The sequence below is a fragment of the Rhamphochromis sp. 'chilingali' genome (assembly GCF_963969265.1).
Source record: "Rhamphochromis sp. 'chilingali' genome assembly, chromosome: 8".
Taxonomy (NCBI): domain Eukaryota; kingdom Metazoa; phylum Chordata; class Actinopteri; order Cichliformes; family Cichlidae; genus Rhamphochromis; species Rhamphochromis sp. 'chilingali'.
The window spans coordinates 14414642-14426955 of NC_137935.1; the positions used below are offsets into that span (position 1 = coordinate 14414642).

The 12314-nt window shown below is 41.9% G+C and overlaps 1 protein-coding gene across 1 annotated transcript; it reads right to left on the bottom strand.

The window, feature by feature from the left end:
• Positions 1-1839: 1839 nt before the first annotated feature.
• LOC308401084 (extracellular calcium-sensing receptor-like) lies at positions 1840-11443 on the bottom strand (the record flags this gene model as incomplete). Its single annotated transcript, XM_080889145.1, has 10 exons — positions 1840-3935; positions 4056-4179; positions 4864-5139; positions 5266-5475; positions 5650-5919; positions 6001-6087; positions 6185-6479; positions 6643-6773; positions 10637-10676; positions 10941-11443. The coding sequence occupies 10 exons, from the start codon at positions 11441-11443 to the stop codon at positions 3025-3027; spliced, it is 2847 nt and encodes a 948-aa protein (XP_080745271.1). The 3' UTR covers positions 1840-3024.
• Positions 11444-12314: the final 871 nt, after the last annotated feature.

A 12314-nucleotide genomic window follows, 5' to 3' on the forward strand; every position in this document is an offset into this window, starting at 1 on the left:
CGAGCGAGGCCACCACATGGTGATACTTTGTGTCATCAGCCAAGATGCTGTGAAGGGCAAACTGAGCCTCCACCTGCACGAACAACGACGGGGGATCGTGGAGCCAAAAGCCTGGCAGTTTTAGCGCCACAGCAAACGTAGCTGCAGCAGGAGGCGGAGGACCGGCGGCCACTGTTGCATCCATAACAGAGTCTGCGTTATCCTCGGCCCGTAGCATGCTCGAGTCAGGGGTCACCAATGTGGAGGTAAGCATGGACGACACAGAGCTCTTAGTTCTCCCTCCTTCTTTATTCCTCTCCACACATCAACTGAACACATCACGCCACAAAACACAGCAACACACTTCCTCAACACTGGGTGTGAGTGGAGCCCTCTAGGGGTCCACCACAGCTGAAGGTACCAAAAGAAAGCTCCAGCCAATCCAGGAGAGAAGGACAATCAGTGACTAAGCGAAAACCTGTAGTGATCCCGTATGTGTCAGGAGTATCGGAACAGTTGAGATGCACTATTTCTAAACACCGGGTCTCTGTGGCTTTCAATCCCCAAAACACAGTGCATCAAAAATTGGTCCACCTCAAGGATCGGGTCCCCCGACACAAACAGAGTAACATAGTGTACACTGTTAAGTGCCAGGAGGATTGCCAGGACTTATACATTGGGGAAACCAAACAACCTCTGGCGAAGTGGATGGCACAACACAGAAGAGCTACCTCGTCAGGCCAGGACTCTGCAGTATATTTACACCTACAAGCCAGTGGACACTCTTTCAATGACGAGTATGTACACATCCTGGACAGGGAGGAACGCTGGTTTAAGCGCGGAGTCAAGGAGGTCATTTACGTGAAAAAGGAAAGACCATCTCTGAATCGAGGAGGGGGCCTAAGGGTACATTTTTCACTATCTTACAATGCTGTGATTGCAGCCATTCCCCAACCCTCTGTGAATGGTACTCATGGCCATTGATCAGTGGGCTTTGATCAGTGGTTGTTGATCAGTGGTCATGATAATTTGCATAATTATGATTAAGGAACTGACCTCCCAGCCCATTGTTCCTTCAGTGGGCTGGTTTCAGTTATTATGCAAATGTACTGTTTATATGATTGACAAATCCTGAAGTCTGCTGAGACTGTAGAAGACACTTAGATGAGTGACGAAACGTTTCTCCCACTGAAAACACTACGTCCAGATGAACAGAATCAACTTTTGGAGAGCCACTGATTTAAGAACACAGTTGTGTGACAGAAGCAAAAACTTTATTGCATACTCTCTTGCTGTGGATGAAAGTACAGACATGATGGACATTGCACAGCTGGCCATCTTCATCCGTGGAGTGGAAATATTGGACAATAAATCGATGCATGGGACAACGACAGGAAAAGACATTTTTGAAAACGTATGCCAAACATGAAACTGCCCTGGGACAAATTTGTTGGACTTACAACAGATGGAGCACCGGTGTTGTGCGGTGAAAAAAAGTGGACTAGTCGGCAGGATGCGAGTAAAGATGCAGGAGGAGAACTGTACCAGTGAGTTAACAGCATATCACTCACTGATCATACACCAGGAAACACTGTGTGGTAAAGTCCCAAAAATGGAGCATGTAATAATCCCCGTAACGCAAACCGTAAATTTTATCTGAGCTAAAGATTTAAATCACCCTCAATTTCAGTCTTTTATGTGGGAAATAGATTCAGAGTTTGCCGACATTCCTTATCATACAGAGGTCCGTTGGCTGAGTTGGGGAAAAGTTCTCAAAAGAGTTTTTGAGCTCAGCAAGGAAATCTGTCATGGACATGGCATCTATGATGCGGTGAAGGCATTTCAAGTGAAGCTGTCACAAATGCACCAGTGCAACTTGCCTCACGTTCCCTGTTGCCAAGTAATGTTGAACCAAGTCGGCACACTTTCCTAATAAACTGAGCACACTGCGCACTGAGTTCGCATGACACTTTGGTGATTTTGAAGCACAAAAAGAGAATCTTGAGCTACTTTCCAACCCATTTATGTGGAAACTGCACCTGTGCAGATTCAGATGGAGCTGCAGTGTAATGGGACACTCAAGGCAAAGAACGACATTGAATGGGCTGCACAGTTTATTAGTTCCATTCCTGAAGCAATGCCCCAGCTCTGTCTACATGCGGCTCGAACCTTGTAAATGCTTTCATTTATTTTTTCTGGGGTTTTTGGCAGCATGTTCATATTTCTAACTTGCATAATTTTGACAGGATATATTTTTGTTAAGAGCAAAATATTTAAAGTTAAAGTTTATTTTTTTTAAGTTTATTTGTTTTGGAATAATATTCCTGTCTATATTTATTTATATTTATGTTTAAAAAACATGTTTTAGTGTTTTCAAAAAATGTTTACCTTGTTTGGCCCGCGACCTAAAGTGTGTCTTGAGTTTTGGTCCCCTGTGCACGTTAGGTAAAAGCTCTCAGTAAACAATAAAAATGCTTTAGCTTCAAACCCCACTAAATTCTCCACTGAGGCCCTTTTAAATAACTGTTGGGAGAAACCTCTAAACATCCTGTCACCTAGTGAAAAAGAAAATCCTCCACTATCTTCACAGTACCATCAATCAGAATACGCAACACAAATCAGGCAAGATTAAACAGGTCAAGCAAGAAAGAAAATAGCTTCTATGAAATGTATGAATGCGTAATAGTGAAAGCATAATGTCTTGATTGCTTTTAATCCAAAATTATTGCTCAAAAATAAAACATCTTTGTTCTGAAGGTGACCTGAAGGTGACCTTCACTGAAGGTGACCCTCAGTTTTTTGTATCGGTTATACAGTTTAAAATTCTAAAAATCTTGCATAAAATTCAAGAAAATTCAAAGTCATATAAGAGCATTATAAATCCTAGTCAATATATTTCTGAATACATATCAGAGTTAGAATGGCAAGATATGCAAGTATAAACAATATCAGTCTTGTATGAATGAAATTATTTCTATATTCATGATCTAATCATTTAAATGTATTTATTTTCATGCATGTATTTTCATTTATGTGAAAACATTTTTATGATTCAGTGCCATGACCCATTACAGCCTTTTTTGTGTTCAATTCTGGTTTCAGCAGGATTATGTAACATTTGGGTCCAAACAATGTGATCAAGAGGCCAAAGCTTGAGGCCAAGATGGCAAATACCTCCACTGCATCTGCATAATTTCCCGGTGAGCTGATATAGACAGGAACAAAGGCCACCCACACAGCACAGAAGATCAGCATGCTGAATGTGATGAGCTTGGCCTCATTAAAACTTTCAGGGAGATTCCTTACCAGGAATGCAATTAGAAAACTGAGGAAAGCCAGCATGCCAATATAACCCAACAACACTGCAAAACCAACACTAGACCCAACTACACATTCATAAACAATCTTATCATTTTGGTATTGGGTGTTTTTATGTGGAGTTGGGGAAGCAGAAACAAGCCAAGCAGTGCAAATGGCTGCTTGAATAGATGTAAGAAACAGAATTGTTCCTCTCTGCTGCATAGCACCAAACCACTTCAGACTGGTTCCCCCTCCTGGCTTGGAGGCTTTGAACACAGCCAGAACAACCATGGTTTTTACTAGAATGCATGAGACACACAGCACAAAGCTGATCCCAAATACTGCATGTCTGAGTTGGCATGTCCACAGCCTGGGTCGTCCAATGAACAGCAGTGAACACAGGAAACATAACTTGAGTGACAGCAATAGCTGGAAACTAAGTTCTGAATTGTTGGCACGTACTATGGGTGTTCTGCGATGGTAGATAAAAATCCCTAGAATAACAGCACATAAAAATGTGCCCAGTAATGAGGTTGCTGTCAAACAAATACCCAGAGGCTCAAGGTAAGAGAGGAACTCTGTCTTCTTAGGAACACAGTGGTCACGTTGGGGGTTTGACCAAAAATCCTCTGGACAACTGGTGCATTCCAAGGAGTCTGGCAAAAGGGAGAAAGATGATGAAAGGGGAAGATAATTAAATGCCTACTATATTTAATGAAAATGAAATTCAACATGTCATGCTGACAGATTAAAAAAATCCCTGAAAATACACTTACTGCTCATATTACTGACTTTTCCGTCAGAACAAGGGATGCAGTCAAAACAGCATTTGGGTTCCCCCTTCTTTCTTATCATGTGGGTACCGAGTGGACAGCTTTCACTACATATTGATTGAACTGGCTGTTGGACAAAAAATAAATAAATATTGCCTGCTGCAATTCTATATAATGTAAATGTCATAAAAGGTAACGATCAAATAAAAGCATATTTAACCTTGTTTGATATAGAGTTCCAGAAGATTTTGTTTTCATCAAGTATGAGTTCTTCACCTTTGAAAGCTGACCCCTTAACCTCACCCACACTCTGAACTTTAATGCTTCCATCAGGGAGCAACAACCAGTTCATCACATCATAAATTGGCACAACGTCACCATTTTCATCAAATGACAGTTGATCACTAAATGGAGTGGAGAAGTTTACCCTTTCCAAGTAATAAACAAGCTGTTAAAGGTATAAGTATGCAAGAAATAAATTTCACAGTGCAGACAGTGACATTCTATATCCAATAACCAAATTAAATCTAACAATTATTATACTTTTATATTTAAATGCATTAAATTCTAATTCTAAATTAAGCATGGATATCTCTAATTGTGCAATAAATATGCATACTAGTTAATGTGCTCTAATATAAATATACTAAACACTACTTTTGCTCAATATGAAAAACCCATTTAGCTCTCTTCAGCTCATTTCATCGTATTGAATTGTTTTTTTTTATCCGACAGGGTACATTTTGTTGTACTGAAAGTAATTATAGAATAAATGATTTACTCATAGATGAAGTATAAATTAATATCACACCTGCCAAGGCTCCAGTGATTGCAAAGTGCCACAGCTGTGCCCACTGAAAGGCCCTCTTCCTGGCTTGCATTGCAGAATGTCATCAAGGGAATATGCCAGGGCATAAACAGCTTTGTACACATTGTACTCAGGCCGGAGGTTGGAAATGTCCAAGAACTCAGTATTCACATTTTCTAGATCTTCCTGTCCAGTGCATAATGCTCCTCCAACTTCCAGCCAGCCTGGTGGAGCTGGAGCAAATCTACACTGAAATGTGAATTCCCAAAACTGATTCACCTGAAATATATGATTGAAATATATTATTAATAGCTGTGTTTGTGTGCACCTGCTGTTTGTTTTTTGTTTTTAAAAAGGACAAAATTAAATTTTTGCAGCTAATACAGTAAAGTTTTGAACTCTCACCATTGTCTTTCCATAGCTATTACTGTCAAGCAGATCAGGGCGTATTTGTAACAGGAATTCCCTGAGCCCTGGTATTTCTCCTCGACGAATAGCGATGCCCAGTGTACCACCCAGATATGGCATGAGCTGAGGTGTTTGAAGCACAGCAGCTGTTGCTGTCCAGCCTTCACTGGCCAACCACTGTAGGCCTGTTACATTCTGCCTTTCTATCTGTGCATTGTAAAAAGCAGTATTGTAAATAGCAACGACTGACATCATCATGATATTGAAGTGCTTGCTTGACTTCTACGAATTCTATACCATTATTTTTCTGTACTCATTCAAATAAAAGACATAATACATGTATTAACCAGTTTAGAGAAACAAATTCTTTTAAAACTGCACCTCTTCCATAAGGTTTATCATGTGAGTCTCAAACACAAAGGCAATGACAACATGAGCTGTGGATTTCTTCATCACATCCACAATCCTTCTGAGTTCATCTGTGTCTTTGTCAGTGGGTAAAACCTCAACATAGGCAAGGCAACCTTCTCCAGACACACTCAGCTCAGATTGTAAGGATCTGGCTGCATGAAGTCCATAATCATCATCAGTGATGAGCAGACCTGCCCAAGTCCAGCCAAAATATTTTAGAATCTGAATCATTGCACGTACCTAAGTGAGAACAGATTAAAACATGAGTGCTGCTCATCAGCTGCTGTTGACTTTTTGTATTTGTCCAGATTGATTTTTAACCTGGAAAGCATCACTTGGGATCGTCCTAAAGAAGGATGGATACTTTTGACGGTCACTCAAACAGGAACATGTGGCAAAATAACTCACCTGTGAAAGATACAGACTGTATATTGTACATTGTTTTAAACATTTAATGTACAATTAAGTTAATATAAACAAAAATAATATTAAACTGAAAACTTACCAGAGGTACTCTGTACAAACCTAAGATGCTGGAGATAGCAATAGAAGGAGTAGAGGAAGAATCACCCACAATCCCTACAACTGGAGGATTTCCAACACATGTATTGTGTAATATAATCTGTTCCTCTTGACCACTGATTAATGACAATGCTCCACGGAATCCAATTCCAAGTTCAACGCAATTATCATAAAGGGTGTATCCCAGAGTCACATTAGGTAGCAAGTTGGAGTTGTTGTTGATCTCATCAATTGCAAAAGCCATGGTTTGTGCTTGTCTAAATCCTTGTACATAGAAACTAACAAAAAACATTTTGATTTGAAAAATACATCAGGATACTTAGAAAACAGCTGAGCTTTATTAATCAACACAATATAATTAGATATTACAATTATGTTTATATTAGCATTAGGTTTGTCCTGTTTCTCTATTTTTTTCTGTTGTTTCCTTTTCATATTCACCTATGGCAAGTAGGTTGCTGTGGCTGTGAGGTAAAAGACAGGTCAGGAATGCTTGAGAAAAAGTGGACTGGAAACAGTCCTCCCAGGATGACCTCTCCACTCTTCTGCATTCTGTTTAGATTAAATTGCTCCTGTAGTTGGCACGAGGAGGGAAACAGAGAAGAGGGTATAGTATGAGAAAAATAAGAATACAGCAAAACGAACAAGAACAAATTACTTTGTAAAAATGAGCTCATGACAGCTTTCAGATTTTCTGACCCTAGTCATTTCATTTTATTGCTTTGCCATTCCCTTTTATTGACATGCCGTGTTGATGAATTTTGGATTCCACCCATCTGGGAAAAAGAAGGTGAAAGGGCGGGGCCTGAAATACATTTTGATTAGAGATTGGTTCCTCACAAGAAGTGCACAATGTGTAGATCTGTGACTTGAGATCTACACATTGAGCAGTAAGACAAAGTTAGACTCGGGTGGTCCCATTTGAATGTGATTGACAGGTAAACCTTAAGTTAGACTCTTTTTCTCCAATTGATCTTTCTGAATTAACTTCAATAATTACTTCCTCCAAACCATCTGTCACGGTTCTGGTTCCGGTGGACCCAGTATTTTAAGTTTATTATGTTTTGGTGTAATTTTGCATCAGGGATTGTTTTCTTGTTCTCTTGTTGTGTTAATGATGATGATGATGATGTTTATTATTAGAGTTTCATGTTTGTGTTTAGGATTTGTTCTTCGGTTGGGTCTGCTTAGTATATGTCTAGTTCCATGTGTCATTTTCTGTCTGTCTCTCAAATGTCAAGTCTGTGTCTTAGTGTGATGGTTTCTTGTTCCTGTTTTATTGTGAAGGTCTGCGTCTTATGTTAGTGTGGGCAGCTTGGTTCCCCCCGTCTCGTTAACCCTGATCTCTCCCAGCTGTGTCTCCCTCTTGTTGCCCATTCGCTGATTACCACCCTGTGTATATTAGCCCTGTGTTTTCCTGTGCTCAGTGTCGCGTCGTACCCTCAGATATATGCCTGTGTGTTCAGTTCTCAGTGTCATTGTTCAGTTCTCAGTGTCATTGTTCAGTTCTCAGTGTCATTGTTCAGTTCTCAGAGTCATTGTTCAGTTCACGTTGTCGTTTATCACCAGCAATAAAGCTAAGGTTCTCAGTTTCAATTCAGTCTCAGAGTCTCGCATTTGGATCCTCCTCTCCATCCGCCTGCACACAGATCCCTGACACCATCAACGTGTCTTTTAAACCCCATTCCTACAACACTGCTCAAAGAAGTCCTGCCATTAATTAATTCTTCGATCTTAAATATGATCAACCTATCTCTAATAATCGGCTATGTACCACAGGCTTTCAAGGTGGCAGTAGTTAAACCTTTACTCATGAAGCCATTTCTAGACCCAGCAGTCTTAGCTAATTATAGGCCAATCTCCAACCTTCCTTTCATATCAAAAATCCTTGAAAGAGTAGTTGTCAAACAGCTAACAGATCATCTACAGAGGAATGGCTTATATGAAGAGTTTCAGTCAGGTTTCAGAGCTCATCACAGCACAGAAAAAGCTTTAGTGAAGGTTACAAATGATCTTCTTATGGCCTCTGACAGTGGACTCATCTCTGTGCTTGTCCTGCTAGACCTTAGTGCAGTATTTGATACTGTTGACCATAATATCCTATTAGAACATGCTGTAGGTATTACAGGTACTGCAGTGGTTTGTATCATATATATCTAGTAGACTCCAATTTGTACATATAAATGGAGAGTCCTCTTCACCCACTAAGGTCAGTTATGGTGTTCCACAGGGTTCAGTGCTAGGACCAATTCTGTTTACATTATACATGCTTCCCCTAGGCAGTATCATTAGAAGACATAGCATAAATTTTCACTGCTATGCAGATGACACGCAGCTCTATCTATCCATGAAGCCAGATAACACACACCAATTAGTTAAATTGCAGGAATGTCTTAAAGACATAAAGACCTGGATGGCCGCTAACTTTCTGCTTCTTACCGTATTTTCACGACCATAAGGCGCACTTAAAAGTCTTAGATTTTCTTCAAAAAGTACGGCGCGCCCTATAGCGCAGTGCGCCCTGTGTGTTGTAATGAGGACGTAGTAGAGAACACAATGAGAACGCTAAAGGGTGAAGTGTGGCCGAGTTGGAGGAAAGACTCGAGCGGTGGATCATCGAGCAAAGAACGAGCGGGAGAAGCGTTTCGACGGTCACCATTCGGCTAAAAGCAGTTTCACTTTCACTTTTTATGAAACGGTGCCATTTTTCCATCAGGACCAGGACTACGGTAGCGCAGCAACTTCCAGCGGATTATAAGGAAAAGCTGGCCATCTTCCGCTCCTACTGCAGCAAACACATCGGCGACAAAAACATCCAGCCCAGCCACATCACTAACATGGACGAGGTCCCGCTCACTTTTGACATCCCGGTGAGTCACACAGTGGAGAAGAAGGGGACCAGCACGGTAGCGATACGCACAACGGGGTATGAAAAGTCTTCTTTCACTGTTGTGCTTGGCTGCCATGCTAATGGACAGAAACTGCCGCCTATGGTGATTTTTAAGCGAAAGACTTTGCCTAAAGAGAAGTTTCCAGCAGGAATCATCATTAAGGCAAATGAAAAGGGCTGGATGGATGAGGAAATGATGAAAGAATGGCTGAGGGAGGTGTATGTAAGGAGACCAGGTGGTTTTTTTCCACGCATCACCATCGCTCTTAATCTGTGACTCTATGCGTGCCCATCTCACAGCCGATGTGAAAAAACTAGTGAAACAAATGAACTGTGAGCTTGCTGTCATTCCGGGAGGCCTGACAAAGGAGCTCCAACCGCTGGGCATCGGTGTGAACCGCCCGTTCAAAGTAAGGCTGCGAGCGGCCTGGGAGCGATGGATGACCGATGGAGACCACAGTTTCACCAAGAGTGGAAGGCAGCGCCGGGCGAGTTACGCCACAATTTGCCAATGGATTGTAGATGCTTGGGCTAACATGTCTGCTGGCACTGTTGTTCGAGCTTTCGCAAAAGCCGGCATCATTTCCGAGGAGCCGCACGGCACGGAAAGTGACTCTGACAGTGAAGAAAGTGAACTTGGCATGTTTGATGGAGATTTAGCGCAGCTGTTCAGACACAGAGGATGAGGACTTCGATGGGTTTGATTGATGATAAAAATGTGAGTACCAAACTCAGTTTTGCTCCTGCTTTATTTTTAAATACGCACACTTGTATGCTTGTGTGTTGTTGATGATGACGATTACCGGTAATAGAAATGTGAGTAAGGTACCGAACTCAGGTTTGCTCCCGCTTTATTTTTAAATACGCATACGGTACTTGTATGCGCCCTATGATCCAGTGCGCCTTATGTGTGTGTTAAATACAGTAATGGCACACATAACTGAGACTGCGCCTTTTAGTACAGTGCGTCTTATGGTCGTGAAAATACGGTAATTCAGATAAGACTGAGGTTATTGTACTTAGCCCTGAAAATCTTAGAAATATGGTATCTAACCAGATTCTTACTCTGGATGGCATTACCTTGGCCTCCAGTAACGCTGTGAGGAACCCTGGAGTGATTTTTGACCAGGATATGTCCTTCAAAGCACATATTAAACAAATATGTAAGACTGCTTTCTTCTATTTGCGCAACATCTCTAAAATTAGAAATACCCTGTCTCAGAGTGGCTGAAAAACTAATATCCTGCTCTCCTTGTGTGTGTACGCTACACAATTCAGCAGTAGCCTAACTCCACTTGAAATATTGCGCGAAGTCAAGATGTAGCGTCCAACTCCTTTTAATTAGTGAGTATTTCCTCATGGAGTAAAACTGAAATACAAATAACATAGCTAAAATTAACCTAGCATCATTAGCACAACAAAATTAGATTCCAATACACATCCATTAGCGTTAGCACACAGCTACTAAAGTATTCATCTACAGCAAATATTTCCACAAAATATACATAAAATACAATCCTACAATTCAATACAAATGAAACTTACAGACGGTGGTGTCGATGGCACAAACAAAAGGCAGATGTCGCTGGATCAAATTTCCCCACATGTGATCCGCTAGGAACTAAACAAACATGGCTGACATCCTGTCATCCTGGTTTTCAAAATAAAACGAATTTCAAAATAAAATTAGCTCATTGCAAAGAGCGCCTATATTGCAATAAATTAAGAGCGGAACACTCCCCGTCTGGTATCTGTTAAGATGCCATATATCAATATTCAAACCACAACATAACCTTTTCAGTCCTGGTTCTTTAAAACCATAACAACCTCCGTTATAGGCCTGAGGTACACTTTGGCCACTCCGTCTTTGACGACCCGGATCTCGATCTTGCGGACCTTTCCATCACCACCGGGGAAAGTGTTTGTTACAAGAGCCATGGGCCAGTCGTTCCGGCATGTACTATCATCTTTCATCAAGACAACATCACCTCTTTCGATGTTTGGGCTGGTTTCTTGCCATTTACAACGAAGTTGCAGTGTCTGCAAGTATTCGCGTTTCCAACGATTCCAGAATTGGTCAGCCAATCTTTGCACTTGGCGCCACTGTTGTTTATACAGGTCCTTCTCAGTGAATGTCCCTGGAGGAGGTGGAACACTCTGCTTCTGAGTGAGAAGCATTGCTGGGGTAAGTATCTGAGGGACGTCAGGATCTGAAGAGACAGAGAAAAGCGGTCTGGAGTTGATGATGGCCGTCACCTCCGCCATCAGGGTGCACAGGACTTCGTGGGTCAAACTGGAGGAGGGAGTACGCATCAGCATTGAGTCTAGGATTCTCCTTGCAATTCCTATCATGCGTTCCCACGCACCGCCCATGTGCGAGGAGTGAGGTGGATTGAAATGCCATGTACATCAGCGATTGTTGGTGTATCTCTGAACTTCTGACTTCGACAAAACTTTTTGGAACTCCAACTCTTTGCAAGCACCAACGAAATTGGTTCCACAGTCTGAGTATAGGTGTTCAGAAGGACCTCGGATCGCAAAGAATCTTCTCAAGGAGTTGATGAACGAAGAGGTGTCTAAAGACTCTATCACTTCTATGTGGACTGCACGTGTGCTCATGCAAGTGAAGAGAACGGCCCAACGCTTACTCTGAGCAATACCTCCTCTTGTGCGCCTGGCTATCACGGCCCAAGGACCGAAAATGTCCACACCAGTGTAGGTAAAGGGTGGTGAAGTGCTTAGTCTCTCTTGCGGCAGGTCTGACATCTTTTGTTTCTCTCTTTTCCCACGAAGCTTTCGACAGGTGACACATCCGTGAAGAACAGTACTCACGCATCGCTTGCCGCCAACTAGCCATATGCCAGCAGCTCGAATAGCACCTTCTGTGATGGTACGACCTTGATGCTCGACCTGCTCATGATAGTGTTTGATGAGCAACGTGGATACATGGTGTTTGCCTGGCAGAATGACGGGATGCCTTTCTTTGTCGCTTAAGTCAGCTAATGTCAACCTGCCTCCAACCTTTAGCAGACCATCTGCATCTATGATCGGGTTGAGTTTCGTTAGAGCGCTTCTCTTGGAAACATCGGCTCCCTTGGAGAGAGCATCTAGCTCTTCAAGGAAAGAAGCTTGTTGCACAGCAAGAAGAATCACTGTAGTTGCCTTGGACAACTCGTCAGCTGTGAGAGGTTTAGGGCACCAATGCCAACCATTACATCCATTG